General features: G+C 38.7%; 2 protein-coding genes across 4 annotated transcripts in view; one reads left to right on the top strand and one right to left on the bottom strand.

Annotated features, from left to right (window-relative positions):
* The window catches only part of LOC106009942 (uncharacterized), a 132,164-nt gene extending 125,543 nt beyond the window's left edge, over positions 1-6,621 (top strand). For all 3 annotated transcript variants that reach the window (XM_087211707.1, XM_087211705.1, XM_087211706.1), the window contains 2 exons: positions 214-339; positions 5,123-6,621. In XM_087211707.1, coding sequence (XP_087067833.1) covers positions 214-329 — 116 coding nt within the window. In that variant the 3' untranslated portion in view covers positions 330-339; positions 5,123-6,621. The remainder of the gene's footprint in view (positions 1-213; positions 340-5,122) is intronic.
* Positions 1-27,315, bottom strand: part of Ipo7 (importin 7) — a 60,083-nt gene extending 32,768 nt beyond the window's left edge. The window contains exons 1-5 of the mRNA XM_004851403.4: positions 27,017-27,315; positions 12,475-12,556; positions 7,976-8,129; positions 6,620-6,778; positions 864-1,020 (exon numbers count right to left, since the gene is read on the bottom strand). Coding sequence (XP_004851460.1) covers positions 864-1,020; positions 6,620-6,778; positions 7,976-8,129; positions 12,475-12,556; positions 27,017-27,100 — 636 coding nt within the window. The 5' untranslated portion in view covers positions 27,101-27,315. The remainder of the gene's footprint in view (positions 1-863; positions 1,021-6,619; positions 6,779-7,975; positions 8,130-12,474; positions 12,557-27,016) is intronic.
* Between the last annotated feature and the right edge of the window lie 327 nt (positions 27,316-27,642).

Raw genomic sequence — 27,642 nt, forward strand, 5'->3', positions numbered from 1 at the left:
TAGTTTCCAAATTTAGAGCTGGGCATGGTACTGTACACCTGTAATCCCAGCACTCAGGAGGCTAAAGCAGGAGGATTGTCCTGAGTTCAAGGCCATCTTGGGCTACACAGTGAATTCAAGGCTAGCCTGGACTACTTAGTGAGACCCTGTCTCAAACAAACTAACAAAACAAAAACTAAATTTATGACTTTTTTCCTTTCTTTTTTTTTTTAGATGGTGTTTTCTTATGTTGCAAAGGCTGGTCTCAACAATCTTTCTGCCTCATTTTCCTAAGTGCTGAGGCTATAGGCATGCACTGCAAAACCCAGCTGGACCCATCAATTACTTAAGGTGAAAGAGGTAAGAAAATTTTACTAATTTTTTCTGGGCACAGTGGTGTGCAGTTCCAGCTTCATGGAGTCTGAAATGGAAATGGGCTCTGTATTGAGCCCATGACTTCAAGACCAGTCTGGACAATACAGCATGACCTTGTCTTAAAAAAGAAAAAGAAGCAAATTTTATGAATTTTGTTCTGTTGAACAGTTTAAGAAAACTTGAGATTGCCCATTTACAACTTAAGGCTATTTATGTATTTAGGGAGGTATGCCTGTTGAGACTTAGAATTCTAGCATCTTATTTTCCTAGTAAATCACCCACTTTATCTACATTTGCAAATGTTTATTATTCAATTATGCTGAATTTTTTTTTTTTTTTGCGACAGGGTCTTAGTATGTAGTTCAGGCTGGCCTTGAACTCGTGAATATCCTCCTGCCTTAGCCTCCCAAGAGCTGGTATTACAAGTGTGCACCACCATGCCTAGCCTTTAATTTTTAATGAGAGCAGAATGACTTTTTATATATCAAATCTGCTTTTTAAAAAATTACCTGAACAAGAGCATAGAAGATCTTGAATATTTGTTTCTGGATGAGAACAGACTGATCAGACTGATCCGAAAGAAGCTGGATAAAACGATCCTTTAGAACTGGCAGAAAATGTTGCATTGCCGCTACCAAAGGACTCCGCTCTTCTGGTTTCTTATACCTATGGGCAGGAATATAAACTAATTCTGTAAGAATTTATTTCCACATTTACATATACATAAAAACTACCTTAGGGCTGGGGATGTAGCTCAATGGTGCTGCACCTGCCTGGCAAGCTCAATGTCCTGAGTTCGATCCCCAAAACTGAAAATAAATAAAAATAACTACCTGTGGCTGGGGATTTAGCTCAGTGGTTTCGCCGCCTGCCGTGCAAGCACAAGGACCTGAGTTTGATCCTCGGTACCAAAAAATAAAAAAACAAAAAAACTACCTGTCCAAATATAAGTACTTTCAAATCAACTCAGGGAAAATAAAAACTGCTCTGGGGCAAATCCACAAACAAAGCAACTTGAATAAATCCTCTAATTACAGAATAGCTAATATTTATTGAACATTTATTACGATGTCAATAAATGTTCAAGGCTCTTACCAGTATTTTTACTTTTACAGTTGAGGAAGCTGTGTCGCTGAAATTAAATATTTTCCCAGTGATACACATGTAGGTTATGAACCCTACACAGCTGGAATCCAGTTCTGGCCTCTTAACCAATGAACTGTGCAGTAAGTTTTGTTTTTTGGGGTTGGGGATCTAGCTCAGTGGTTCTGTTGCCTGCCTCGAAAGCACAAGGTCCCAAGTTCGATCTCCGGTACCAAAAAAAAAGGGTTTTTTTTTGACAGAAGGTCTCACTTTGCAGTTTAGGTGGCCTTGAACTTATGTAGCCCAGGCTGGCCTCAAATTTGTGGTGATCCTCCTGCGTCAGCCTCCCGAGTCCAGGGATTATAGGCACTGTGCCACAATGCCCGGCTAAACCAAGCAGTCTTTAATTGTGAATACTGATACAAATACAGAGCTACAATCATCTGGCTTATAAGCAGTGGCAGCTGTTGAATAAATAAAATCAATTACATATTACCATCTTTAAGTAATTTACATACCAAAAGCATCAAGGCAGAAAAGGCATTTATAAAAGAGAACATTTTATGTCTAAAAGCATTATAAGCCAGGTATGGTGGTGCATGCCTGTAATCCCAGCACTTGGGAGGCTGACGCAGGACTGCCTTTCAAGGGCATCCTGGGCTACACAAGCCAGCCTGAACTACATAGTGAGAACCTATCTAAAAAATAAATACATACATCATCACAGGTGCTGGTCTGAGGGAAGCTCTCCCAACCAAAAACCAAAAAACAAAAACCAAAAAACAGAGGAGTGCGAGAGATTAGCCACACACTACAAGCCTGAAAAAAAAAAGTTTAAAGTAATACATACATATGGGCCGGGGACTTAGCTCAGTGGTTTTGACACCTGCTGCGCAAGCTCAAGGACCCGAGTTGGATCCCCAGTATCAAAAAAACCCAAAAACATACATACAAGTAATATTTCACTAGTAGCTGTGTGTTGAACAACTGGATACTGCTATGAAATTCAATAGGAGTGTTACCAACATGTATTATGTAAACCTTATTATCTTTCTAAAATCCAAAATAATTCTGAATTCCATTCTATTCCAAGCATGATAAAAAACTGCTAACTTGGGGCATTTCTACATATATATTTTTTGGTTTTGTTTTTTTTTTTGGTACCGGGGATTGAACTCGGGTCCTTGTGCTTGCGCAGCAGGTGGCGAAACCACTGACCTAAATCCCCAGCCCATTTCTACGTATATATTACCTATCATATTAACAGTGTTAGTGAAAAGTCTGTTGGTTTAAAAAAAAAAAATCAAATTTATATAAATTCCAGCTTCCATATTAAGGAGTCAACAGGCAGACACTAGATTTGCAAATACAGATCACTGGTTATAGAAATCAAAGTTATAACAGTCACAACTTCGTTTTTGAAACAGATGTTTATTCTAAGCTGATTGAAATGGGCTTTCAAGGCAGATCCTAGTTTTATTTAGTGGTATCTTAGTTTAACAGAAAATATATTTAAGGATTAAACATCTAAGTACATTTTAAAAAGGTACAGGGTAAGGCCAAGGATTTAGCTCAGTGGTTCTTACTGCCTGCCTGGCAAGCACAAGGTCCCGAGTTCAATCCCCTGGTACCAAAAAAAAAAAAAGGTAGATTCTCTTTAAAAGCAGAATTCTTATGCTCGCTTTGGCAGCACATATACTAAAAGGAGAATTCTTTTTTCCTACTGGGGTGAGATGAGAACCAACATAAATTATCAAGAATAAAAATAAAAAATACTAACGGATGGGGATTTAGTTCAGTGGTTCCACCTCCTGCCTCCTAAGCACAAGATCCCGAGTTCAATCCCCGGTAACAAAAATAAAAGATAAGGCAGAAGGATCACAAATTTAAGCCCTACTTCAGCAACTCAGCAAAACCCTTACTCTACAAAATAAATAGGACTGGGAATATAGCTCAGTGCAAAAGCCCTGGGTTCAATCCCCAAGGACTGTGACTACAAATGCGCATGCATGCGCGCACACACACACACGCGCACACACACACACACACACACACACACACACAGATGAAAGGGAGGCAAAGACAAACATTCAGATCTAGGGAAGTGGCTCAGTGAGGAAGCATTTCCCAAAATACACTTAACTCGAAGTTCGATCCCTAGCACCAAAAAGAAGCAAGGAATGTTCACACTAAGAATGACTGGTAAGGCTACTAACACAATTAACTGACAAATCATTTTAATATGCTAAGAAATTGTACCTAATCCACATTTTAAAAGGATTATCTATGCCTTCCTGTGCAGGCAGGAAGTGGTGCCTAAGAGCCGGGGTGGCAGTGTCCACCTGTGAGTGGGGCAGCAGCATCAGCGGGCTCTACATCTGCTTTCACTTCTGCTAGGAAATTGGAGAGGTTTCATTATAGGGAACAAGTTGGCCTTGATTTTGTTTAAAATGACTTCTGCTCAGCACCCAGGAGATAAAATTGACATATTTTTATAATATAAGCATACTTTTTTTGTACATTGTGTTCATTCTTGAATAAAGTGAATTCAGTGTTGGCTTGTAGATATTAAAAAGAAAGTATTGATTTTGATTCAATAAATGTTTTCTTTCAAAAAAAAAAAAAGGATTATCTATACTTTTTTTAAGCCAATAAAACAGCAATTTATAAAAAACAAACCATTTGCAACCTCCAATACGACTATACAAATTTTAATATCAAGAAAATTTCCTTTAAAAATAAAGGTCAGAATTACATTGTGGAGGGCCAGGGATTTAGCTCAGTGGTTCCGACGCCTGCCTCGCAAGCCCAAGGTCCCAAGTTCAATCCCCGGTACCAAAAAAAAAAAAAAAAAATTATATTGTGCAGCTCTTTCCATTTCTCCATCCGAGGTGATCATAAGAGGGTTTCAATACTTATTTTTTGTTAGAATTTTTTCTACCTTCCCCACTACTTTCAATAGCAGACGGGGACTTGAATAGTAGTAGTTAACCTAATGTGTAAATAATTTATAGAACCAAACATATTACTATCCCCAAGGCCTGAAAATTCCTCAAAGTATGAAAATATGACAGACTGCAATGTGCCAAACTGGTGAACCATACTCAGAAGAAATTCTTAAGTACTGCTCCACCACTTTTTTTGTTTTTAAACAAATAAAATACTCCCAAACTCCAATAGCTTCCTAATACCTAAAAGATCACACACAAATTTCTCATTGTGTTATTCAAAAGCTTCTTTATAACAGTCCCAATTTACTAGTCCAAATTATTATCCACAACCTCTCATCAGAAAATATGCATATCACTAACTCATCTCCTTATTATCCATTTAAGATGTCGGCTCTTTTCCACCTGTTCTTTGTTTATACCACTCAGTATGGTATGACACTGTCCTCTTCAAATAGTTTTTCTATGCCCCTTCAACAGACAAGCATTTCTTGATCTATTCTCTGAAGGACACCAAATTCCAATTTCTTCATTAATTTGCTCAGAACTGCTTCAGTCCACACAGATCCATTGAGCTCCACAAATGCTGGCTGAAAACTGGAATTCCAGTATTGTAGCAATCTCCTGTATCTCCCACTTAGAAAGCCCTAGCGTGCTGTCTGTGTAATTATAGAACAGAACAGACTTGAACCTCCTCAGTGACACTGACAGCTTATTATTATTCTCTCTGATTTCAGTCACTCACTTACCAGAACTACAACAACTGGCAGTCTGACAGAGGTTGGAGCAAAGCTGGAACATTCCTTAGCATGAAGATGGGTAGCTGGTGGGAACACAAGAAAACACCAGTACCAATGCTGTAAATGATATATTTCTCTCCTGCTAAGAACAGCAGCAGTAGTTCATCAGCTACTTTGAAATGGGCCCCAAAAAAGGGAACGGAGGTTAATTACAAGTCCCAGAATTAGAGGGCTCACAATGGCATCTGTGTAGCTGTTAGAACTGGAAATAAAGTCACCACCACAGTATAAAATCTTCCTCAGGGAGGCTGAGGAAGGAGGATTGCAAGTGAGTCCTACCTTTGCAACTTGGTAAGACTGTTTGTTTCAAAATAAAAAATAAAAAGGCCAGGGGCTGGGGATTTAGTTCAGTGGTTCTGGTGCCTGCCTCAAAAGCGCAAGGTGCCAAGTTCAATCCCCGGTACCAAAAAAAAAAAAAAAAAAAAGGCCTGGGAATGTAGCTTAGTGGTAGAGGACCCTTGGATTTGATCCCCAATACCAACCAAAAAAAGTCTATGGTTTCCTCCTAATTTTCCCATATCAAGACTTTAAAGTACCGTACCAGTTTCATTACTGTCACCACACACTTAAAAGAAAATCTCTTCAACATACAGCTTAGTACTACACCTCAACTTCAAGATTTTATTTATTTTCTTTTTTTTTGGTACCTGGGATCGAACTCGGGTCCTTGCACCTGCACAGCAGGTGGTGAAACCACTGAGCTAAATCCTCGGCCCCAGGATTTTATTTCTTTATGAACCTTAAACTCCGGTCTAAAATGATCCCTTGGCCTAATCTTTCTAATGAATACTAACCACTTACATAAGGTATAATTTGCTCAAATATGCAAAGAATGAAACTGGTGAATAAGAATCCATCAAAACACATTGATTCAATAATATGAAATTCAACATATTCTTTAAAAATTAGAGGTTGAAAAAAAAATTAGAGGTTGGTTCTTAAACTTATCAAGAACTCAAATTAAGATAAAAATCCACAGAAAGAACAAAGAACTCTTAATGCTCAATGTTCACTGATCATCTTCACATTTTTTCAATTTAAAAGCTCATCCAAAGGTCTATTAGCAGCACCTACTGAGGAATCTATCTTTACAAATAACTTAATTTTTGAATAAGTAAAGACAGAAATAGGGCATAATGGGGCCAGGAATGTAGCTCAGTGGCACAGCGCCTGCCTGGCAAGCGCACGTCTCTTAAGTTCAAGTCCCAGTACCAAAAAAAAAGAAATAGGGCATAAGGAATTTCTTAGTGGGAATCAATAGAGAAAACTGTAAACTGAGAATAAGACAAAAAAAGAAAATATTAATTAAAATCAATATATACTTCACTAATTTCATTATCTATGCTAAATGTAACTTTACATGTTCAAATTGGATTAAATCATCAAACTTTTCCTACTTCTCAAAACTCTAAAGGAATTGGGAGAGACACTTACTCATAATTTTTCACAAGCTGGTAAAGACATAGGAGAATTCCTAGCCAACAAGCACTGTTATCAGACTGGAGATAAAAGCCAATCTTGTCCACAATGGCAGTCCAGCGGCTCGGATAATCATGCTTGATGATGTGATGAATACATGTAGTAAGCTGTACCCTGAAAGTCAAAACTAAATAGTAAGTAGGAAGCAATACAGTATCAGGGTTGGGGATGTAGCTCAGTGGTGCAATGCCTGTTAAGTAAATGCGAGGCCCTGAGTTCGATCCCCGGTACAAAAAAAAAAAAAAAAAAAAAATACAGTATCACCTACACAAAATTTTGCTAACACATACAATGGAAAATGGGCTGATTACAGAAAACCTAATTTCAAATAATGTGGATGTACATAAAATGCAGGTAAGTGAATACAAGTCATTCAGCAAACCTGTTCCTACTGATCTGAAAGAATCCAGCTGGGCATGGTGGCACATGCTTGTAACCCCAGTACTCTGGAGAGGCTGAGTTCAGCCAAAAGACGGCAAGTTCCAGCCCAGCCCAAGCAATTTAGCAATTCTGTCTCAAAATGTTAAAAAAAAAGGGCTGGGAATGTAGTCTGGTTGAACCCTGGGTTCCATCCCCAATACCACCAAAATAAAAATAATAGGGGCGGGAATTTAGCTCAGTGGCACCACACCCACCTTGCAAGGTCCTGAGTTCCATCCCCCATACCAAAAATAAAAATAAAAATAATAATAAATAAATGAATCTTAACAGATAAAGATATATAACAAGTTTTTTTCATTTTATCATCAAAAAACAAATTTCACTTAACATCAACTATTCTTATTTTTAAAATCTTGCAAAATCCTACAAAAATAACAGTTTCCAAGGCTGAGGAAGAGTGTAGCCCAGCGGAGGGTAGACCTTTTCTTACCTAGCATGTGAGGCCCTAGCACCTCAATAAATGCTAATATAACTACAATATAAAGTATATGAATGGCATTCCCTAGAGCAGTGGTGGTGAACCTGTGGTACATGTGCTCCAGCAGGCTGTTTGAAAGCTCTAAAACGTTTGCCATCACTGCCCTAGTTTTCTTTACCTTCTACATAATCACGGTGTATTTCACAAATATATAGTTTTTAATATTTCTGGTTTTACAAACATTAAGTTCAAATGAGTAAGAAAATGAATCAAAAAGACATTCTTCTATAACTACATTTGTTGGATTGGTTTTCTGTTGTAAAAATGACAAGCTTGTATATTCAGAAAAAATAAAAAATACACATCTGTGAACAAAACAAATCAGAAAATTACCTACAAGAATGGATAAACTAAAAAAAAAAAAAATCAATAAACTTTAAAAAGCTACATACCTGATGAGCTCAGGAGAGTGGATAATGGCTTCTACAATATTTTCTCGAATGCAATGTCGATCTTCCTCTGGTATAGTATAAGGAGATATATCCCCTGGTGCTGTTTCCCGATCAGGCCAATACTGTGTTATCATATTTTTCAAATAGATAACACCTAAAATATAATCAGTTTGACAAAGGAATGTTTACTGTGCAAATACTGTGATTGTCCCTGAAGTGTTCAAATCTCAACTATTTTTTTCAGATCACGGTTTCTAAGCCTTTCTTTTATAAAGAAAATACTACATTCAATTGTTTCAAGTTAGACAAAACACAAATTTAACACTGTTATGGCAATCACCTACAAAATCACTAAACATGTAATTTAAAACCCTGAAAAATATACTACAAAAATTAAAAGATTTTTGTACCATATTTATTCATAACTTTTTTCTTTGTTGTTGTTTATCTGAGAAAGGTCTTGATATATAACCCAGGCTGGCCTCAAACTCACAGCCATCCTCCTGCCTCAGTCTCTGAAGTGCTGGGATCACAGGCCTATACCACTTCACCCAGCCTTATGGGTTTTTTTGTTGTCTTTTTTCCATACCAGGGATTGAACTCAGGACCTTGCGCTTGCAAGGCAGGTGTGGTGTGTCATTGAGCTAAATCCTTGGCCCCCCCTAGCCTTATGATTTTTACAGGAAAGCTAAATTAACTTTATCAAAATGGTTTTATAAATAAAACGTAAAGATAAATCCATTTCATACCAACAATTTCTACAACTAATCTCACAAAGGTAATAAAAAATGTTCATTATAGAAAAATAATACTATAAAGGTTCTTACATCTAGTCTAAGTATTTCAATCACACAGCACTTAAAATTAATGTTGTTTCATGGGAGAATCTGCTGTGTTCAAAATTTGTAAATTACTCAGATGGGCGTGGTAGCACAAAGCCTATAACCCCAGCACTCCAGAGGCTCAGCAAGAGGATCGACACAAGTTTGAAGCCAGGTTGGGCTACACGTGAGTTCAAAACCAGCCTGGACTACACAGCGAGACCCTATCTCAAAAAACCAAAAAGCAAACAAATAAAAAATAATAACTCGGCCAGGGATTTAGCTCAGTGGTACTGTGCCTGCCTGGCAAGCGCAAGGTCCTAAGTTTGATTCCCGGTACCAGGAAAATAAATAATAATAATAATAATAAATAAAAGTTTTAAGATAAACTACATCTAACAAAAAAAAGGATAACTCTCTATGACTTTAACATATGGCAGATTAATACTACTACATAATTTTGGTTTTTAGTGGGGGTTCTTTTAAGACAGGTCTTGCTATGCAATTCAGGCTGGCTTTGAATTCACTATGTACTTCAGGCTGGCCTTGAACTTGCAGCAAACCTGCCTCAGCCTGCTGAGTTCTGGGATTACAGGTGTGCTCCATCATGCATAATTTTGATCCCTTGTCTCTAAAACAGAATGAAGACCTGTGGAGCTATAGCCTAAGTATAGTGAATCCATCATAGTAAATTTCCATTTCCATCATAATGAAATAAAGCATTGGGATATACACTTATTAGTTGTTTTGAGTTTTTCATTCCAACAAAGCATGAACTGAGAATTAGGGCTGGGGATTTAGCTCAGTGGTGACACTGCCTGCCCCGCAAATGCAAGGTCCTGAGTTGGATCCCCAGTACCAAAAACAACAACAATTGAGAATTATACTGCCAGAGTTCATGATTTAGTCTGTACCCCTAGAATGCTTGAGCTCTAATGAACCAATCATCCAAACTCTAGCAAATACCATATTGCCATGTACTAGAAAGTATCATTCTATTATTCCAAGAATATAATTTTACTTATTTTTTGATTGCTTTCTTAATCACTCCATAGGCCCTAGCATAGTGACAGGTAATAGCACATGCTCAACAAATAGAAAGACTGAAATAAAGACAGTGGAAATCTATATAGCTGAAAATCTAAAAAAAATTTTCAAAGACAGTTCATGACCCTTCAGCAGGTGACATGGATTCACGATTGTGGAGCCTCAGGCAACTTAGGCTCTATCACACTCAGCTTCCGAGGATGTGCAATAATTTGAAAATTCAAATTTTATATTTTAAAATTTGACCAATTCCATAATTTTTTTTGCATGTGTGTGTCTGTGTGTGTGTGCATGCACACATCTGCTTTTGGCCATTAAACCCAGAGTCTTGCGTGCAGTTATGGTTTGGGTCCAGATGTCCCCCAAAGCCTCATGAGGTGGTTGAATCTAAAGTATTAAGGGCATGTGATTACTAAACCAGTACAATGATTTGGCACCATCCTACTCCCAGGAGTCTGAATAAAAGGGGCAGAGAGACACTGTTAAACTCTCTTGTTGCTTGTTACCTTCTGGCCACCAGGAAATATTTCTCCTCTGGAAGGCCTGTCTGCCACTCCATACCACCTTGGAGCCAGCAAATTATGGACTGAAACCTCTATGAACTGTAAGCCAAATAAACCTTTCCCCCTTCAACTTTGGGTGTCTGTCAGGTATTTTATCTCAGCAACTAGAGAAAAATAACCAACACACATACTAAGTATGAGTTCTACCACTAAGCCATAGCCCCAGCTTCCATTCCATAATCGTTTCCAGTTTTGTACACATTAAAACAATTTTCTTCCTTTCTTTTTTTTTATACTGGGGATCGAACTCAGGACATTGAGCTTGCAAGGCAGACGCAGTGCCACTGAGCTAAATCCCCAGCCCTTAAAACAATTTTCTAGTACCATATAATTTATTTATCACATAATTAAGTCTCTAGAATGTGTTAAAAACTCTCCAAAATGCCAAATACTTTCAATTTCTTAGTAAAAATTTGGGATATAAAGGGTAAGCTTTTTATCTAAAAATGGGAAAATATAAATTTCAGAAGAAAAATTAAATTGACTATTTCCTATTGAATTATAAATGAAAAAAATTTACTACACAATTTGATCCAGTAAAAGTATTACATTATATTGGTGTAAAAGTGTTCCCCTATTATGCTAATTATAAAAACTTTTTAGGGCCGGGGATTTAGCTCAGTGGTGCCTTCACCTGCCTCACAAGCACAAGGTCCTGAGTTTGATCCCTGGTACCAAAAACAAAAACCTTTTCAAAAAAATCATGAATCAACTTACATTCATTCATTTCCTGAACACCTATTATCATGCCAGGCAGTATTTTAGGTTCTGGGACCTAAAAGAGGCTGAGACTAAATTCTATTTTTAGCAATTGAGAAATGTTTCATTGCACATTATCATAAATTTTTTAGCCATTAAAATATGAATTTGAGGGCCGGGGATTTAGCTTAGCGGTTTTGCCACCTGCTAGACAAACACAAGAACCCGAGTTCGATCCCCGGTACCAAAAAAAAAAAAAAAAAGAATTTGAAGACTATGTCAAGAAAAGAAAAACGTTTCCTATACAACATTAAGTAGAATGAGAAAAAAAATAAGTTCAATAACTAGGTATCAGGAGAAAAATAGCAAGAGATTTTTTTAAATTATGCATGCATGTATGTATGTATATATGTACATATGTATGTATTTGAGACAGGGTCTCACTAGTTAGGTAGTTCAGGCTGGCCTTGAACTCACTATGTAGCCCAGGCTGGCCTCAAGCTCACAGTTCTGGGATTCTATGTGTGCACCACCATACCCAGTGTCACTTTGTATTTTCTATAATAAAATTAATACATCTGCCATTAAGTAGAAAGAAATTAAGAATATGAATTCCATTATCCTGCAGACTAAAACAAGATAATATTCAGAAGTAGTGTGACATTTTCCAGACTTTACTTGATGCTATGGGAATTGCTCAATATTTTACTGAACAAGAACTAAAGAAGAGTACTTTCTAAATTATTGAAACAATAAGAGCAAAGGCCCGGGGTTTAGCTCTCCTCTCAAGCACAAGTTCCCAAGTTCAACCCCCGGTACCAAAACAATAACAGCCAAAAGCTATAAATAAAGAATAACTGTACAAACAAGGGTCTGCATCTTGGCACTCATCAGGAAGAAAACTGAGAATACATAGGATCTTAAAAAAACCTATCAATTTCTCTTTGTACCTTCTAAGTCAAATATGAAATTATCCCTCTAGATTCTGTCACAAGGGCTGGGGGTTTAGCCCAGTAGTGCTGTCGCCCGCCTTGCAAGTGCAAAAAAGTTCGATGCCAGGGACCAAAAAAAAAAAAAAAAAAGAACCAAGATACTCATGCAATAGTACAAGATCCCAATGATGTATATAAATGTATTTTATACCTAAAATGTACCAATAAACTTAATGGGGGGGAAAAAGCAAAAATTAAAAAAAGTAAATTCTGCCACAAAATGTCAAGACACTTGCTGTTTGTTGTAAACACTGAAGGCACATGGGTTCTGGGAGAAAAATCGCTAAGTCTATCCCAAGATAGTTCTGCTATTCAACTTAAAAACCTTTTAAACAGTACCTTTACATGCACTCAAAAAAATAATTCAAGAAACTTGCCTGCCTGTCTCACAGGTAAATCCAGTTGTTCTGACATAGTAATCTGGAGCAGTGTTGAAACAAAATTCAGAGACTTGTGTGCCTACAAACAAAAAAAAAATACAGTTTAAATTAATCCTATAAATTTAATATACTTTAAAAAACAGATCCACGTAACTTCAATACTCTTCCATTGCTTTGGTTTGCACAAAAGGTCTTTATAACCTGGTTCCAGCCTTATTTTCTACCACTGTCCTGTATTGAACTTGAACAAATAAATTTTTACATTCCATTTGCCTGCATTTCCCATTTCTCTCAACTAGCACTACAATGCTAGTGGTAGCTCAAAAACAATATTCTCTTTGCAACCCATTTCTCCTTTTCTGTAATAATTTCCCCATGCACATATTCTATTAAACAGCTAAATGCTCACTAAACCAATAAAAATGAATGGCTAGGTGTGGTTTCCAGGGTGCTAATAATGTTTACCTCCTCATATGGTTGCTGTTTTACACAAGGGTGTTTTCTTTATGAAAACTGCCTATATCCTTAAGATCACTTTTCTGCACACAATGTATTTCAATAAAGTGAAAAATCAATAGCTTTAATAAAAGGCACAACTATGTGATCTTTAATAAATGTGCAAATATGCAATGCAACATATACAGAAGTCAGAAAAGCAGCACACCACAAATGGTACTAGTAGTTACCACTGGGGTGATAGGAATTATTCCCCACACATATTCTATTTTCCAAATTCTTATGGACTTGGGTCACTTTCATCAACAATACAAAAATGTTGGGCTGGGGATTTAGCTCAGTGGCACCATGCCTGCCTTGCAAGTGCAAGGATCTGGGTTTGATCCCTGGTACCAAACAAACAAAAAAGTTGTGTAATGATTCCTAAATTCATCGCATTTGTTTCCATGTTACAAAAGAACCAAAAATTAGCTGGATGTGCTGGCACATATCTGTAATCCTAACACTCAGGAGACTGACAGGAATATCACTTTAAGTTCAAGGCCAGCTTGCACTACATAGCAGGACTCTGTCTCAAAAAACCAAAAAGAACCAAAAAATTTAAGTTAAATCCTTATATATTTTGGCAGTTTCATTACCTTCCCTCCTCAAAATAACCACGATCGGGTCGGGGATTTAGCTCAGGGGTTCCGGTGCCTGTCTCGTAACCACAAGGTCCCGAGTTCGATCCCCATTACCAAAAAACCCCCCAAAAACCAAAAAACCAAAAAACCCACCATATAATGTCAATTTCTTTCAGTTTAACATTTATTATTTTTCTGCACAAGGTCACATAAACATTCTGATTTTTATTTTAGTTCTTTACAAGACATTTTCCTATAAACATTCTGCGGGTTGGGGATTTAGTTCAGTGGTTCCACCGCCTGCCTTCCAAGCGCAAGATCCTGAGTTCGATCCCTGGTACCCGAAAAAACAGAAAAAAACATTCTGCAAGCATTTTCTTACAGAATTTTCTCTTTCAATAAAAAAAATTACTCCACATTGGGATCTAGAGTGATACTTTATACAGTCAATCCATTATTTATTTAGGTGTTTTTGCTGCAGAACATTAAGCTAAGAGTTTATTCAGAGTACAGGGCTAAATAAAACACCAAGCTCCATAACCTTATGGAAACATATACTATAATAAAGGAATACAAGATAATCAAACAGGTAATTAGAATAACATGTCCTTAAAGTGATCAATATGGAAGAATTCAAAGGAATCTAATATAATTAAAAAGTTAAGACCTGTGAGGAAAGAATTAGGTGGAAGAGGAGGTATGACCTAACTAGATCTCAACACTGTAAACCACTATCACTTCCTAAGCCTTTTATGCCATTCACTCATTACACTTTTCTGATTCCTCTCCTCTGGCTCCTTTGCTGATTTCCCATCCTATTTAATCTACTAATGCTAGAAAACTCACCAAGACTTCATTATAGGCAAGTGATGGTGAACCTATGGCACTCGTGCCACCGTGGGCTATTTGTATCACTGAAAGCTCTAAAAGCTGTTATACGTTGTCTTTTCAACCTATAGCTGATCTCATCCAATCCCTGTCTTTAAATGCTATCTATATGTTAAATGCATCACTTCCTTCTAAGTCATTATAAAAAAAATCTCTATTTCATTATCTCCCAGGTGTCTTGGACCTATTATATTCTGCTATAAGCTTTTATTTTACTCCCTATACCACCTCCACCAACAGCTCTCTCATCACTATCCTCATAGTAACCCTCACATTTTTCTTATTCATTCCAACTTAATACATCAAGTCCAGGCAATTAAAAATACATATGCTTTCTTCATTCCCATCCAACACCAACCTACTCCAGGTGACTATCCCCCCCACCCTTTTCTGTGCTAAAAATCAAATCCAGGGCCTTGTATATCCTAGGCAAATACTCTAGATCAGTGGTGGAGAACCCATGGCACACGTGCCACAGCAGACTGTTTCTATCATTGAAAGTTCTAAAAGGTTTGCCACCACTGCTCTAGACTATACCCCCATCCCTCATCCCTCTTAATTCAAATTCTCTACTTAGCAGCCAACAATCTTTTGAAATTGTAATCAATCCCCTTTAATCAAACTTTTTAACAATTTTCTGCATAACTTCCAGGGCCCTGAAGTTATCTTGCCCTTATCTATTTCTTCAGCATCAATTTTCTCACACCCCACTGCCCCACCTTACCAGCCCTCTTTATGTTCTTTCTACAATAAAGCAACATATCAATAGATTTCAGAGTCTTTGTATATGCTCTGACTTTCTACCTACAACATTGCTCTCACATGCTTCACCAGTTAACTGGTTTACAACTTTCCATTCTTTGGGTTTCATCTTAAGCATCATTTCCTTACACAAGCCTTTGCTACCTCATCACTCAAGGGTTCTTGTTACTCATTAACTTTTACTGTTTTTTCTTCAAAACATACATTACATATTTGTAAACTGCTTGTCTGTTTCTCCCATTAATTAGACTTTTAAGTTCCACTCAGTAGGAACTATACTATTTGTGTATCCAGTTCCTTGTATGACATTGCAGCTATTCAAACAATTTATTGAATAAACTAAAAGTACCAAAGGCCAGGGATGTAGCTCACTGGCATAGCAACAGCCTGGCAAGTGCGAGGTTCTGAGTTCGATCTCCAGTACCTAAATAAATAAAAGCACCAACTAATATGAGTAAATGTCTTGGAAGCAGATGTGATTACCTAGGGCAGTGATGGGAAACCTTTTAGAGCTTTCAATAATAAGAACAGCTCGCTGTGGCATGTGTGCCATAGGTTCACCACTACCGACCTAGGAAAAGTACAGTGCAAGAAAGGGACAGACAGGTGGGCCCACAAAGCACACTACTATCCATACTACTACTACCACCACCACCACCACCACCACTGTATTTTACCAAAAATAAGACCCTATCAGAAAGTAAGTCCTAATATGATTTTTTTTTAGGATGCTCATAATATAAGCCCTACCCCAGAAATAAGCTAGACAGAATCTTTCATTACACCCGTTGCAACACAGGATGCTTATACTGAATTATAAAATATATAATTAAACAAAAATAAATAATACTGACACTAATATTTAAACGATAGTGTAAATTACAATTAAGTATTTGTAAATATCTAAGCGGGCACCTTTGGATGTGAGGTAAATACCAAGGTAAAAAGATGAACTTGAGACATTGCTGAATGACCTACTGGAGCAGACAAAACTCAAGTAATGTGAATATTTGACAATGAAGGGACAAGTCTAATGTGAATCTTTATCATGCAATATGTCATGTGTTGTTAACAGACGTACTCCATGCACTCCTGTGAAATAAAGAAACACTTTTGAATTTTGGTGCTGGCAATTTTTGTCACTTTTGTGTGGATCATCATTCTTAACTGACATCAGTTTTGTTACTACTCCTGTCTTGTAAGTCTTCAATTAACATCTGAATTAGCCAGGCATGGAGGCACACCTGTGTAATCTCAGTACTTGGATGGCTGAGGCAGGAAGATTGCCAGTTGAGGCCAGCCTGAAACCAACCAAACCAAAGCCAAACCCCCAACAACAACAACAATCCCACTTGATTTGATGGAAACTCTGTGAAGCCTAGCCTGCAAGAGGTCCTGACTTGGGTGAAAATGCATGGGATAAAATCACTAACAGCTGTGGTGCCAATGCACTACAAGCAGGCTACTTGGACAGGAAGTACTGTACATGTTATGTAAAGACTAGCACATATGGGGCTAGGGATTTAGCTCAGTGGTTCCACTGTCTGCCTCGCAAGGCTAAGGACCCGAGTTCCATCCCTGGTACTAAAAAAAAAAAAAAAAAAAAGACTACTTCATATGGATTTTCTTTCGGGGGGCGGATAATGTTCTAACCATTGTGAAGATGATCACAAAATTGAATATACTAAAAACCATGAAATTGTATATTTTGAAAACTGTTAAATATGAAAAGAAGCACCTATTTATTAACATTCATTATGTTCAAATTCAAAACACACAAGTATAAATTTCAAAAGTCCAACTGACAATGGGGCCAGGAATTTGGCTCAATGGTGCCACGCCAACTTGGCAAGCACAAGGTCCTGAGTTCAATTCCTGTTAGGGGGCTGTTCAACTGACAAAAAAATGTGGCTTTCAGACAACTAAGCTAGACTAATAAGAAAGGAGCCGGGTATTTAGCTCAGTAGTTCCGGCAGCTGCCGAGCAAGCGCAAGGTCCCGAGTTCAATCCCTGGTACCAATAAAAAAGAATAAGAAAGGATTGGGCCAGGTATTTTGCTCAGTGGCCCCTGTGCCTGCCTGGCAAGTGCAAGGTCCTGAGTTCGATCTCTTGTACCAAAAAAAAGAGGATTTTTCTCTAAGTGGGAACAGCTCAAACAGCCATCCGAGACATCTACTTGCTCTATACAAATTTCCACCCTGCTAAAATCCCTAAGGCAGGGAGCCTTGTATTCTCCCAAAGCAGGTAAAAAAAAAATGAGCCCAGAGTAATGATGTACATCTCTAATCCTAGCTACTAAGAAAACTAAGGCAAGAGGATCGCTGGCAAAGCTAGCCAGGGCAACTTAGTGAGACCCTTTTGCAAGACTAAAAGTGCTGGCCAGGCATGGTAGTGCACGCCTGTAATCCCAGGACTTAGCAGGAGGAGGACTGACATGAGTTTAGAGCCTGGGCTACATTGTGAGTTCAAGGCTGGCCTGAACTACACACCGAGACCGACCCTGTCAATAAATAAATGAACAAAAAAATAAATAAAACAAAACAATAATCTTTGGGGGAAAAACCCACTAAAAGTGCTGGAGATGGCTAAATGTTACTAGGGATATTATCGGGTGACAGAAATGTTCTACAAGTATTATGATGGTTGTACAACTCAATCTACTACAAAAAAAAATCTGATTGTCAGAAAGGGTAGACTTTATGGTATGCAAAATACACTGCAACAAAGTTGTTTTAAAATGGGAAGCAGGCCAGGCGTGATGGTGCATGGCTGTAATCCCAGAACTTGGGAGGCTGAGGCAGGAGGTTCTCCTCAAATTCGAGACTAGCCTGAGCTACTAGTGAGCTCAAGGCGAGACTGAACTACACAGTGAGACCCTGTCTCAAAAAACAAAAAATAAGTAAATAAATAAAATGGAAGGAAAGGCCAAGTGCAGTGGAGCACTAATCCCAGCTATTCAGAAGTCTGAGGCAGGACAGCAAATTTGAGGCCTGCATGAGCAATTTAACAAGACCCTATTTCAAAACAAACAAAAAAAATTTTTTTAAGGCCGAGAATGTAGCTCAGTGACAGAGCACAGTGCAAGGTCTTGGGCTTAAATCCCCAATACCACCAAGGGGGCGGGGTGAAGGAAAGGCCACAAATGGGTATAACTATAAAACACATAAAAAAATTTAAAAAACAAACACATAACAAATAAAAGACATGCATTAACTCCTCAAATTAGAAAATAAAACATTCATTTAGGCACTGATTAATCTCTTACAGACTTCGAGCATTCATAAGTACAGCAAATTATCACATGGTTTGTTTATCTAGGTATCTGGAATCAAACTTGGGGCCTCACACTTGCCAGGCAGGCACTGTGCCACTGAGCTACATTCCTGGCTCTCACCTGTTTTTAAAAAAACTCCAACACAGAATTTTATGGTAATTTTTTAAAAATGAACTTTTTTTGGTTTTTTGAGGCAGGGTCTCTTTGTAGTTCAGGCTGGCCCTGAACTATGTAGCCCAGGCTGGCCTCAAACTCTCAGTGATCCTCCTTCCTCAGCCTCCTGAGTGCTGGGATAACAGGCATGCCCCATCACGCCTGGCTTAAAAAACTAACGTCAGAGTAACACTAGCATCAATCTTTATTATAAAACTGAATTTGGGCATTTACAGTATTCTCAACAGTTTGGCAAACATTGACATAGTCCTCAGAAGATGCTACAATAGATTTTTTTCATGTGAATCAAAGTACAAATGTAGGGGCTGGGAATTTAGCTCAGTAGTTTCACCACCTACTGCGCGAGCGGTAAGGACCCAAGAGTTCGACCCCCAGTACCTAAAACAAAAAACAAAAAACAACAAAGTACAAATGTAACTTGTGGATGCTAATAGGAATTATAGGCCCAGTCCCCTCTTCAAGCTCTGAGATTCTAGCAGTCAGGGAACCAGAGAACTGAAGCAACAAACAAGTCATTATATATCATTAATTAGGGCATACACATATAAAACTCCCAATACTACTCAAGTTTAAAAGCTACTAGGCATAAAATAAAGCCACCTTCCTAACTTTGTATTTTCTCATTTATCTATCACCTACTTGGGAGAATTTCAACATTTACCCCTAATTCCTCTCACTAAAATTCTTCAAAAGTTTTAACTTCATTTTCTATCTCCTTTAACTCCACACTCTTAGTTCTTGTAACTACCAGATACTATGAAGAAAAAAGATCACTTTAAGGTTATGTTGAAAGATAAATTATAATTGGACAAAGCAATTAAATTTCAAGTTTGATCCTAAATAATGTAAACCCGGAGAGAGAAAAAATTTTTAGGAAAAAGTAATGAGTTTATAAGAACTCGACAAGTAATGAGATTATCAGAACTCAACATGGTGTCACATTGCCTGTGATCCCAGCAATCTGGGGGACTAAGGCAGGGCAATCACAAATTTCAACCCAGCCTAGTCAACTTAGGGACACCTTGTCTATGAATTAATGAATGAATGTTGAGAATGTTGCTCAGTGGAAAGGCCTTGGGTTCCATCCAATACTAAAACAAAACAAGAACAAAATCCCACAGCCATGATGAATAGAAAAATATTATTACAACAGGTAGAAGTAACAGAACTGAAAAACCCACCACCCTCAATTTCTTTTCAATAAGCAGTTCCCAATGGAGGGAGAGAAAGGAAGGAACAAGAAAAAAAAGTGAAAACAGAAACAAAAAATGGAAACAAAGCTTTTGCATATAGGGAGGGGAGGGGGCTTAAGGGGAGGAAGGAAGGGGAAAAGAGATGGGATATACCATGTACAGGTGCAAATTACCTATGATCAATGTTATCATTATGTATGCCTGAAATGTTTTGCTATTAAAAAAAAAGCAGTTCCAGGGGCCGGGGATTTAGCTGTGATTTCACCCCCTGCTGCACAAGCGCAAGGACCTAAGTTCGATCCCCAGTACCAAAAAAAAAAAAGCAGTTCCCCTTTTGCTTACTCTTCCCCCAAACAGGCCTAACTTTATGGGAGGGGAAGCACACATAAGCACACCAACAAATTTCCCTGATCATGTTACCTTTTAGCCTACAATCTAAATCCTACCCAGGTACTAGCATTCCACTTGCTAACCCTGTAATCAGAAATTGCTTCCTCAACTCCAAAAAGTCTTCAGTTTGCTTTAATCTCTCTCAGAAATGTCAACACTCCTTTTCCTCTTCTAATAGTTAAATATTGCAAAAGTAATTCATGCTCCCTGGCAGAAAACTTATGAAATTCATATAAGAAAAAAAGAAACTAAATTAACCACATCCACCCCCCTTTCTTGCTTGAAATTCTCTTTTCCAAGTTCCTCTCATTTTATGCCTCAATCTCTTTTTTTCTTCTTTCTGAAAGTCCAAGATGGGCATGGCCCTGGGCCAGGGATGTAGCTCAGTGGCACCTGCCTGCCTTCCAAGGGCAAGGTCCTGAGTTCAATTTCCATACCAAACAAAAGTTGTAACAAAATGAGCATGGCCCAAAATTTAGCCCTCTAGTCTACCCCAAACCTCTGGTTCATACTTTTTCCTCACCATATCAACTTTCTGGCTAGGCGTGGTGCCACATGCCTGTAATTTTAGCACTCAGGGGGCTGAGCCAGTACGATTGCCATGAGTTCAAGGCCAGCCTGTGCTACATAGTGAGTCCAATGCCAACCACATAGTGACACCCTCTCAAAAAACCCAAACAACAAAAAACTTTGATATGCCTATTTATAGCAATTTAACATATAGTATTAAAAAGAACTCCATTTAGTTTATGGTAATTTAAAAAATGCCCACAGAAGAAAATCACTTTTCACTGTTGTCCTTTCTAAATTTCAGTTCTGTATTTCAGTACCTTGCTAGACTGCAGCCACCCCCACCCCCATCCCCACCCTTACAATAAGGGGGACTGGACTCAGGGCCTTCAAACTGAGCTACATCTCCAGCCCTTTAAAAAACCTTTATTTTGAAACAGAGTTTGCTAAATCACTAAATTGCCCAGGCTGGGATTACAGGATTACAGGTGTGTAACACCACACTAGGCTTTAGTATTATCTTTTAGTTTTGGGGTTTTTTTTGAGACAGGGTCTCACTATGTACTTCAGGCTGGCCTTCAACCTTCAACTCGCTATGAGTCCAGGGTGGTCTCTAACTCTCTCAGATTTGCTGGTCTCAGCCTCCCAAATTTGGGACCACAGGCCTGCACCATATTGTTGGAAGTTAGACTGGGCTCAAGGTAGTCAATGCAGAGGATGAGAACACATCTGTGGCTGGAGGCGAATCTGAAGATTAAAGTCACAAAGGCCAGATTTGCATACTTTCCTAAGGGATGAACAGAAGCTTGAGATAACTTGTACCACCCTTTTGTGATTTCCTGTATAGATAAGGCAATTTACCTCACTGGGGGCGGGGCATCCTGTCTCATCCAATAAGACTAAGACTACAAATTATGGACCAAAATTAATGATGTCATCCATATACTCTGGTTACTAAGGGGTCAATATTACCTAAGCAGCTATACTTGTAATCTTATTGGTTGATTATAGTTTTTACCCACGTTGTACTCACCCCTCAGGACTTTGCTCCCTAAAACTTCCTTTGAGAAGTGGGCTCACTGGCAACCCATTTGGGAACCCTCCTATCTCTCAGGAGCTGTTCTTATTCCACATCCCTATTCTCCAGTAAATTTTCCTACTCTTAACCTGTTGCTCCTTAGAATTCATCCTTCCACTTTGGGGGAACATGAACGCAACATATCTGACATCTATGACGTTGGGAGTTACATTTCCCTTATATCATTCCTATATCACTACCTATGCCCAGCTAAAAATAACACTGTCTTTTAACTAACAATTCCATGGACAAAAAAACAAAAAAAAACAAAAACAGATCTCGATCTAAAGATCTTATTCCTAATAAAGATAAGCAATTTCAGCACCACTGAACTTTTATAGTAACAGGAACAGTTTGCAATTACCTAGTTAAAATATTAAAAAATGTAAAAAGAATATAAGAATAAGTGTTTAAAAGATGTGAAGAAAAGAGAAAAATACTTGGATAAAATGTTAATAAAGTTTAAATACATATTAAAAAAAAAAGATATGGTGTACCAGTACCACAAAAGTTTAAGGAAAGGTCAACATAAACTAGAAAACAAGGAAATTTTTCTGGAGAAAATGGTATTTAAGATGAGCTTGAGGAAATTTAGGTTTTGGTGACACATGCCTATAGTCCCAGCACTCAGGAGGCTAAGGCAGGATCACCTCAAGTTGGAAGCCAGCCTGGGCTACCTAGTGAGCTCAAGGTCAGCCTAGAATTACGCAGCAAGACTCTGCAAAAGAAAAACAAAGGTAACACACACCTATGATCCCAGTTCTCAATAAAACACACAAAGGAAAAACTGAAGTTACAATGGATGAGAGCTTAACCGCATTTAAGCTGTGAGTGAAGGTTTGTATATAGAAAGGTTTCCACTTAAAACCAAGACATATCCTTCTCTTACAAATAAACTAGTATTTGAGTGTGTGTGTGTGTGTGTGTGTGTGTGTGTGTGTACCTATGCATAGGAAAGGACAGTTTTCATATCCTGAAGACCAAACAGGCTCTGGAACCTAATAATCCCTCAATTTATTTATTGAGTGAATACTGAATGACACCTGTAGACTACTTACAACTTAAAGGAAGTGACAAATCACTGTAACACAAATCTATTTTAAAACTTCAAAAATGAGTATTCTTAACATCTTTATATACCAAGTTCTTCATTCAACAAATATTAGGACCCTATTATATCAGGCACTATGCCTATAATTGGGCCAATTTTCATCTGACAATAATTCTACCTATGATGATCTCAGTGTTCTGTTGAGATGTACACTAAGCTAGCAGACTGAGATGAGACTTACAACAAACACTTTCCTAGTTTTTTTACACGTGGGCCACATAACACAACAATATAGATACCATTATTATTTTCATTCTATAGGTAACCAAATCAGGACTTGGGAGATTCTACATCTTCAGATTCAACCAAGTGCAAATAAAAAATGGAGAGGGAGGTGCTGCATCTGTACTGAACATGTACAGATTTTTGTCTTGCCATTATTTCCTAAACAATAGAGTATAACAACTATTCAAATGACATTTACACATTGTATAAAGTATGGGGAACCTGGGGATGTAACACAGTGGGATAGTTAAGTATAAGATCCTTTATTCCATTCCCAGTACTACAAAAACAAAAAGTATAGGAGAGAAGGGCCGGGAATTTAGCTCAGTAGCCCCGTGCCTGCCTCACAATCACAAGGTCCTGGGTTCAATCCTCGGTACCGGAAAAAAAAAAAAGTATAGGAGAGAAAAAGTTAGGCTATATGCAAATACCACCCCATTTTATAGGAGGTCCCTGCACAGCCTCAGGATTTTGGTAGCCTTAGGAGTCCAGAACCAATCCCCTACAGATACCTAGGAAGTACTATATAGAATTTTCATTTAAAAAAATAATAAAACCCAATATCTAAAAGGCTTTCAGTTGTATTTCCAAAACCACTTATACCTTTTAATTGTTTACACTGAAAAGCAAAGGTTACTACATGATTATTTATAATTGCGAGGTAGCAATGAGTTCCAAAATTATAACGGTGGTCCAAAAAGGAAAAAAAAGGCCATTGAAATATGTAACATACTACAAAGTAAGTCAGGAGAAAACTAAGTCAGGTGTAGCTTGAAAATATCTACCAAAACAGAGTCCATAGAGGCTGGACTTGGTGACACTCGCCTGTAATCCCAGCACTGGGGAGGCTGAGACAGGAGGATCACTGAAAGTTTGAGGCCAGCCTGAACTATATAGACTATAAGACTATAAGAACTATAAGACCTTGTCTCAAAAAAAGAAAAAAAAAAGTATTATAAAACAGTGCTATAGAGATAAACAAGTGAAAGGAGATAGGGAGTATGTGACAGTCAGGGTACTCCTCAGTGATAAGGAGGTGTTTGAACAGAGATGTAAGGAAGGAAGAGCACAAGTCAGGAAGAAAACTGTATGAAAGGAGTTTCAAGCAAATGTAATAGCTAAGGGCAAAGGTTCTGTGGCCAGGATACTGTTTTGAAATTGTCTACACCATATTTTGAAAGCATTTGATATTTTTATAATCGGTAATTTCTTAATGAAGAGATTCATTTAAATGTCACTTTTTTCTTTCACTAAATGACTCAAAATACAACTGTAGTGAAATAAGGCATATAAAATGATCACCCAATCTTCTCCAAAGCAAAGCCTCTCAAAAATAAAATGCTACTGGGGCTGGGTATTTAGCTCAGTGGTTCTGCCACCTGCCTCACAAGCACAAGGTCCTGAGTTTCCAGTACCAGGAAAAAAAAATTACTTTCTTATTTTATTATTATATTCAAGCTTCTGTAAGACTCATCTGGAACATGTTTCCTAAGTCAAGGTTCTGTTTTTTAAAAAAATCAAGGTTTTTTATCACAAAAATGTCAAAGCAAGAAGTAGGAAGGGAAGGGAGAACACTGCATTAAGATGAAGATTAGAGACAAGGCAGGCTTGGTGGTGCATGCCTGCAATCTCAGCACTTGGGAGGCTGAGGCAGGAGGATTGCTTTTGAGTTCGAGGCCAGCCAGCACTACACAGTGAGTTCAAGGCAAGCCTGAATATCAAGACCCTGTCTCAAAAAAAAAAAAAGATCAGAGACAAGCAAATGGTCTAAAAGAAAAGTTGCCTTACAAAAATTACTTTAAAAATCTAAATGTAACAACTGAAAGACATATACAAAGTGTCAACAGCTTTGACAGGCATGAGCCCAAGTTTGGATTTCCAGTACCCCCCCCCCAATCACAGAAATAGACTAGATAATGTTTACTGATAAGAACAGCAGTGTTCACTGTTCCATAGTATTATGATTAAATAAAAAAGGTTTTGAATACTATTTTGATTAATCTTCCAAAAGCTAGTTTGTGAAGTACTTCTGTCTCTAAGATGTTAGTGTACATAACTGCATCAGCAGTCCCTGCTTGAAGAGTAAATGAATTTCAAATTTGTAGGAAGTACTGTTTTTCTGATTTTTGGAAAAGGAATCAACTTTTTCAAGTATTAATTTTAAAAATTAATAATCACAAGCAAGATTATGTACTCAAAAATTTTACTACTTTACAGCAGTCATGGTAGAAATCACTACAACTAAACTTCTAGCGGTTCTAGGCTTATACTTGCATTACCATAATATCTCATAAGCAAAGAAATATTCAATAAAATGCATGTCCATCACAGTACAAATCAAAACAAAAGGCGATCGTGTAACTTCATGGTTCAAAGTAGGAATTTGTTTCAACTCACTGCTTTACACCCAAAAGAAACCTCAGCTCCTCCCAAAGTGACTTTGAGTCTAAGAATTTGAGTATGTATGTAATCATTATTTAGAATACTGATGATCATTTACATATTAAAAATTTTTATTTTGATATAATTCTACACTTAATCATCTGAACTGTAGATGGTCTTGAAACAGGAGTTCCTTGAAGGCAAGGAAATGTATACCGTACAGAAGTATATATTGATGTTGTTCAATCTGTAGTATTCCTGCTGCTGATAAACCAATATAATTTTTGAGTATCAGCCAACAGGAGCAGGAATAACTAAATTTCTTCTTTAAACAGTAAAAAATGTACACTAAACATTACTGCCGGGGATTTAGCTCAGTGGTTCCAGCACCTGCCTCGAAAGTGCAAGGTCCCTAGTTCGATCCCCAGTACCAAAAAAACACACAAACAAACATCACTATTAAACAGGAAGATCCAGTAACACACCCCAAGTACAGTATTAATTGCAATAAAGTTAGTGACTCTAACTGCACAAGTTTAGAAACAAAGAACGATGATGAAAATAGTACAATAAAACTTTCATGTAATGTCGCTTTTGAAGGGTGATCTCCCAAACGTATGAGGAAAAACAGAAAACAACCCTCAGCAAATGCAGTACCTGAAATGACTGGAAGCTTGGCATGTTTCAAGGACTCAAGTATTTAACAATACTTCACTTGACCACCACAGCAACCCTGTGGCCTAATTTTATGAATGGGAAAAATTCAGGATCAAGAGGTTAGTAACTTCCCCAAGGTCACTCAAGAAATCAGCGGTACAGCTATACCTAGAATGGTGCACTTCACCTGACCCTTTCCACATCACCCCGCCTCCTAACCGTGGCATTATAGAAAAGCAGGGATCAGACTCGTGGGTAACCCGTACTACTCCTCCCCTCCCAGGGAGGCGCAGGCTGGCCTCTGAATGCGTTCCTTAGCAGCTTGCCGGCCAGAAGGAAGTTGTGTCCGACAGGCAGGCCACTGATCAGCCCAGCTTAGTAACAAGGCTGACAGGCGCACCCCCAGGACCAGTCTGCATTCCCAGGAGCCCTTTCAGACTTGGTGCTGGCAAGACTGGTCTCTCAAACGTCTGATACACCTCCCAGTGAGTTTCGCCCCCTCCTGGGCGCGAGGAACCAGCTGGGAAGGAGCCAAAGGGCTGACCGACGGCCACCCGAGCCGGCCATGTGTCCAGCCAGTCACGCCCGCCTCGCCCCGGCCGAGCCAGAGGCCCAGCTCAGGGCACAACGCAAGAGCAGCCTTGGCGGCAGCCACCACAACCACCACGCCAAATTCATGGCACCACCGTCAGGTCTCCTCCCCACCCCTCCAGCTGGGCCCTCTGCGAGGCCGGACCGCGCCTCCAGCCAGGCCCGGAGTACTCGGCCTGCCATATCCCGCCCGCCCGCCGCCGCAGCCACCTGGAGCGTCCTTACTTCATTGAGCTGGCGCTCCGCGGCCTCGCGCAGGGCTGGGTCCATGGTGCCCCGCAGGGCCTCGATAATGGTGTTGGGGTCCATCGCGGCGCGGACTCGGTCAAACCCGGGGCACGGGTGCTACTGGGCCAGGAATAGCGCCACACACTGCGCACATGGACCCTCCGCACTCCGCAGCAGCAACCGGCGCGAAAGGAAAGAGAAGCGCCAAGGCCCCGGATAGAACCTCTTTGCCTCGGCGTGGAGGCGGGAGATGCTCCGGACACTTCCTGCCTGCGCGGCCGCGGAGCACCTTGGGAGATGTAGTCCTCAGACGCTGTCCGCAGCCCACGTGGCTGGCCCTCAGTCTTGTTACTCAAAAAGGAAAATCTTTCAAACGCTCCGCATAGAAAATGAAGACAATCAATTACGAAGATTTCTTATAACATGCCTAAGGAATGTATGATACAATTTGTTGCTAGTAGCTGTGTAATTCAAAAAAAGAAACTTTCAAAACAATTTGAGTTGTATTTCTAAATGGCATAAAAATATACTCTAACTTAGTACTCCCATTTATGAAACTTTATCCCAAGAAAATATTGTAACACAAACAATTAAATGAACTTTATGATGAAAGGTATTTATCA

The sequence above is a fragment of the Heterocephalus glaber genome, unplaced genomic scaffold (assembly GCF_053883595.1).
Source record: "Heterocephalus glaber isolate CG9 unplaced genomic scaffold, H.glaber_assembly_v1.0 deba00001428, whole genome shotgun sequence".
Classification (NCBI taxonomy): Eukaryota; Metazoa; Chordata; class Mammalia; order Rodentia; family Bathyergidae; genus Heterocephalus; species Heterocephalus glaber.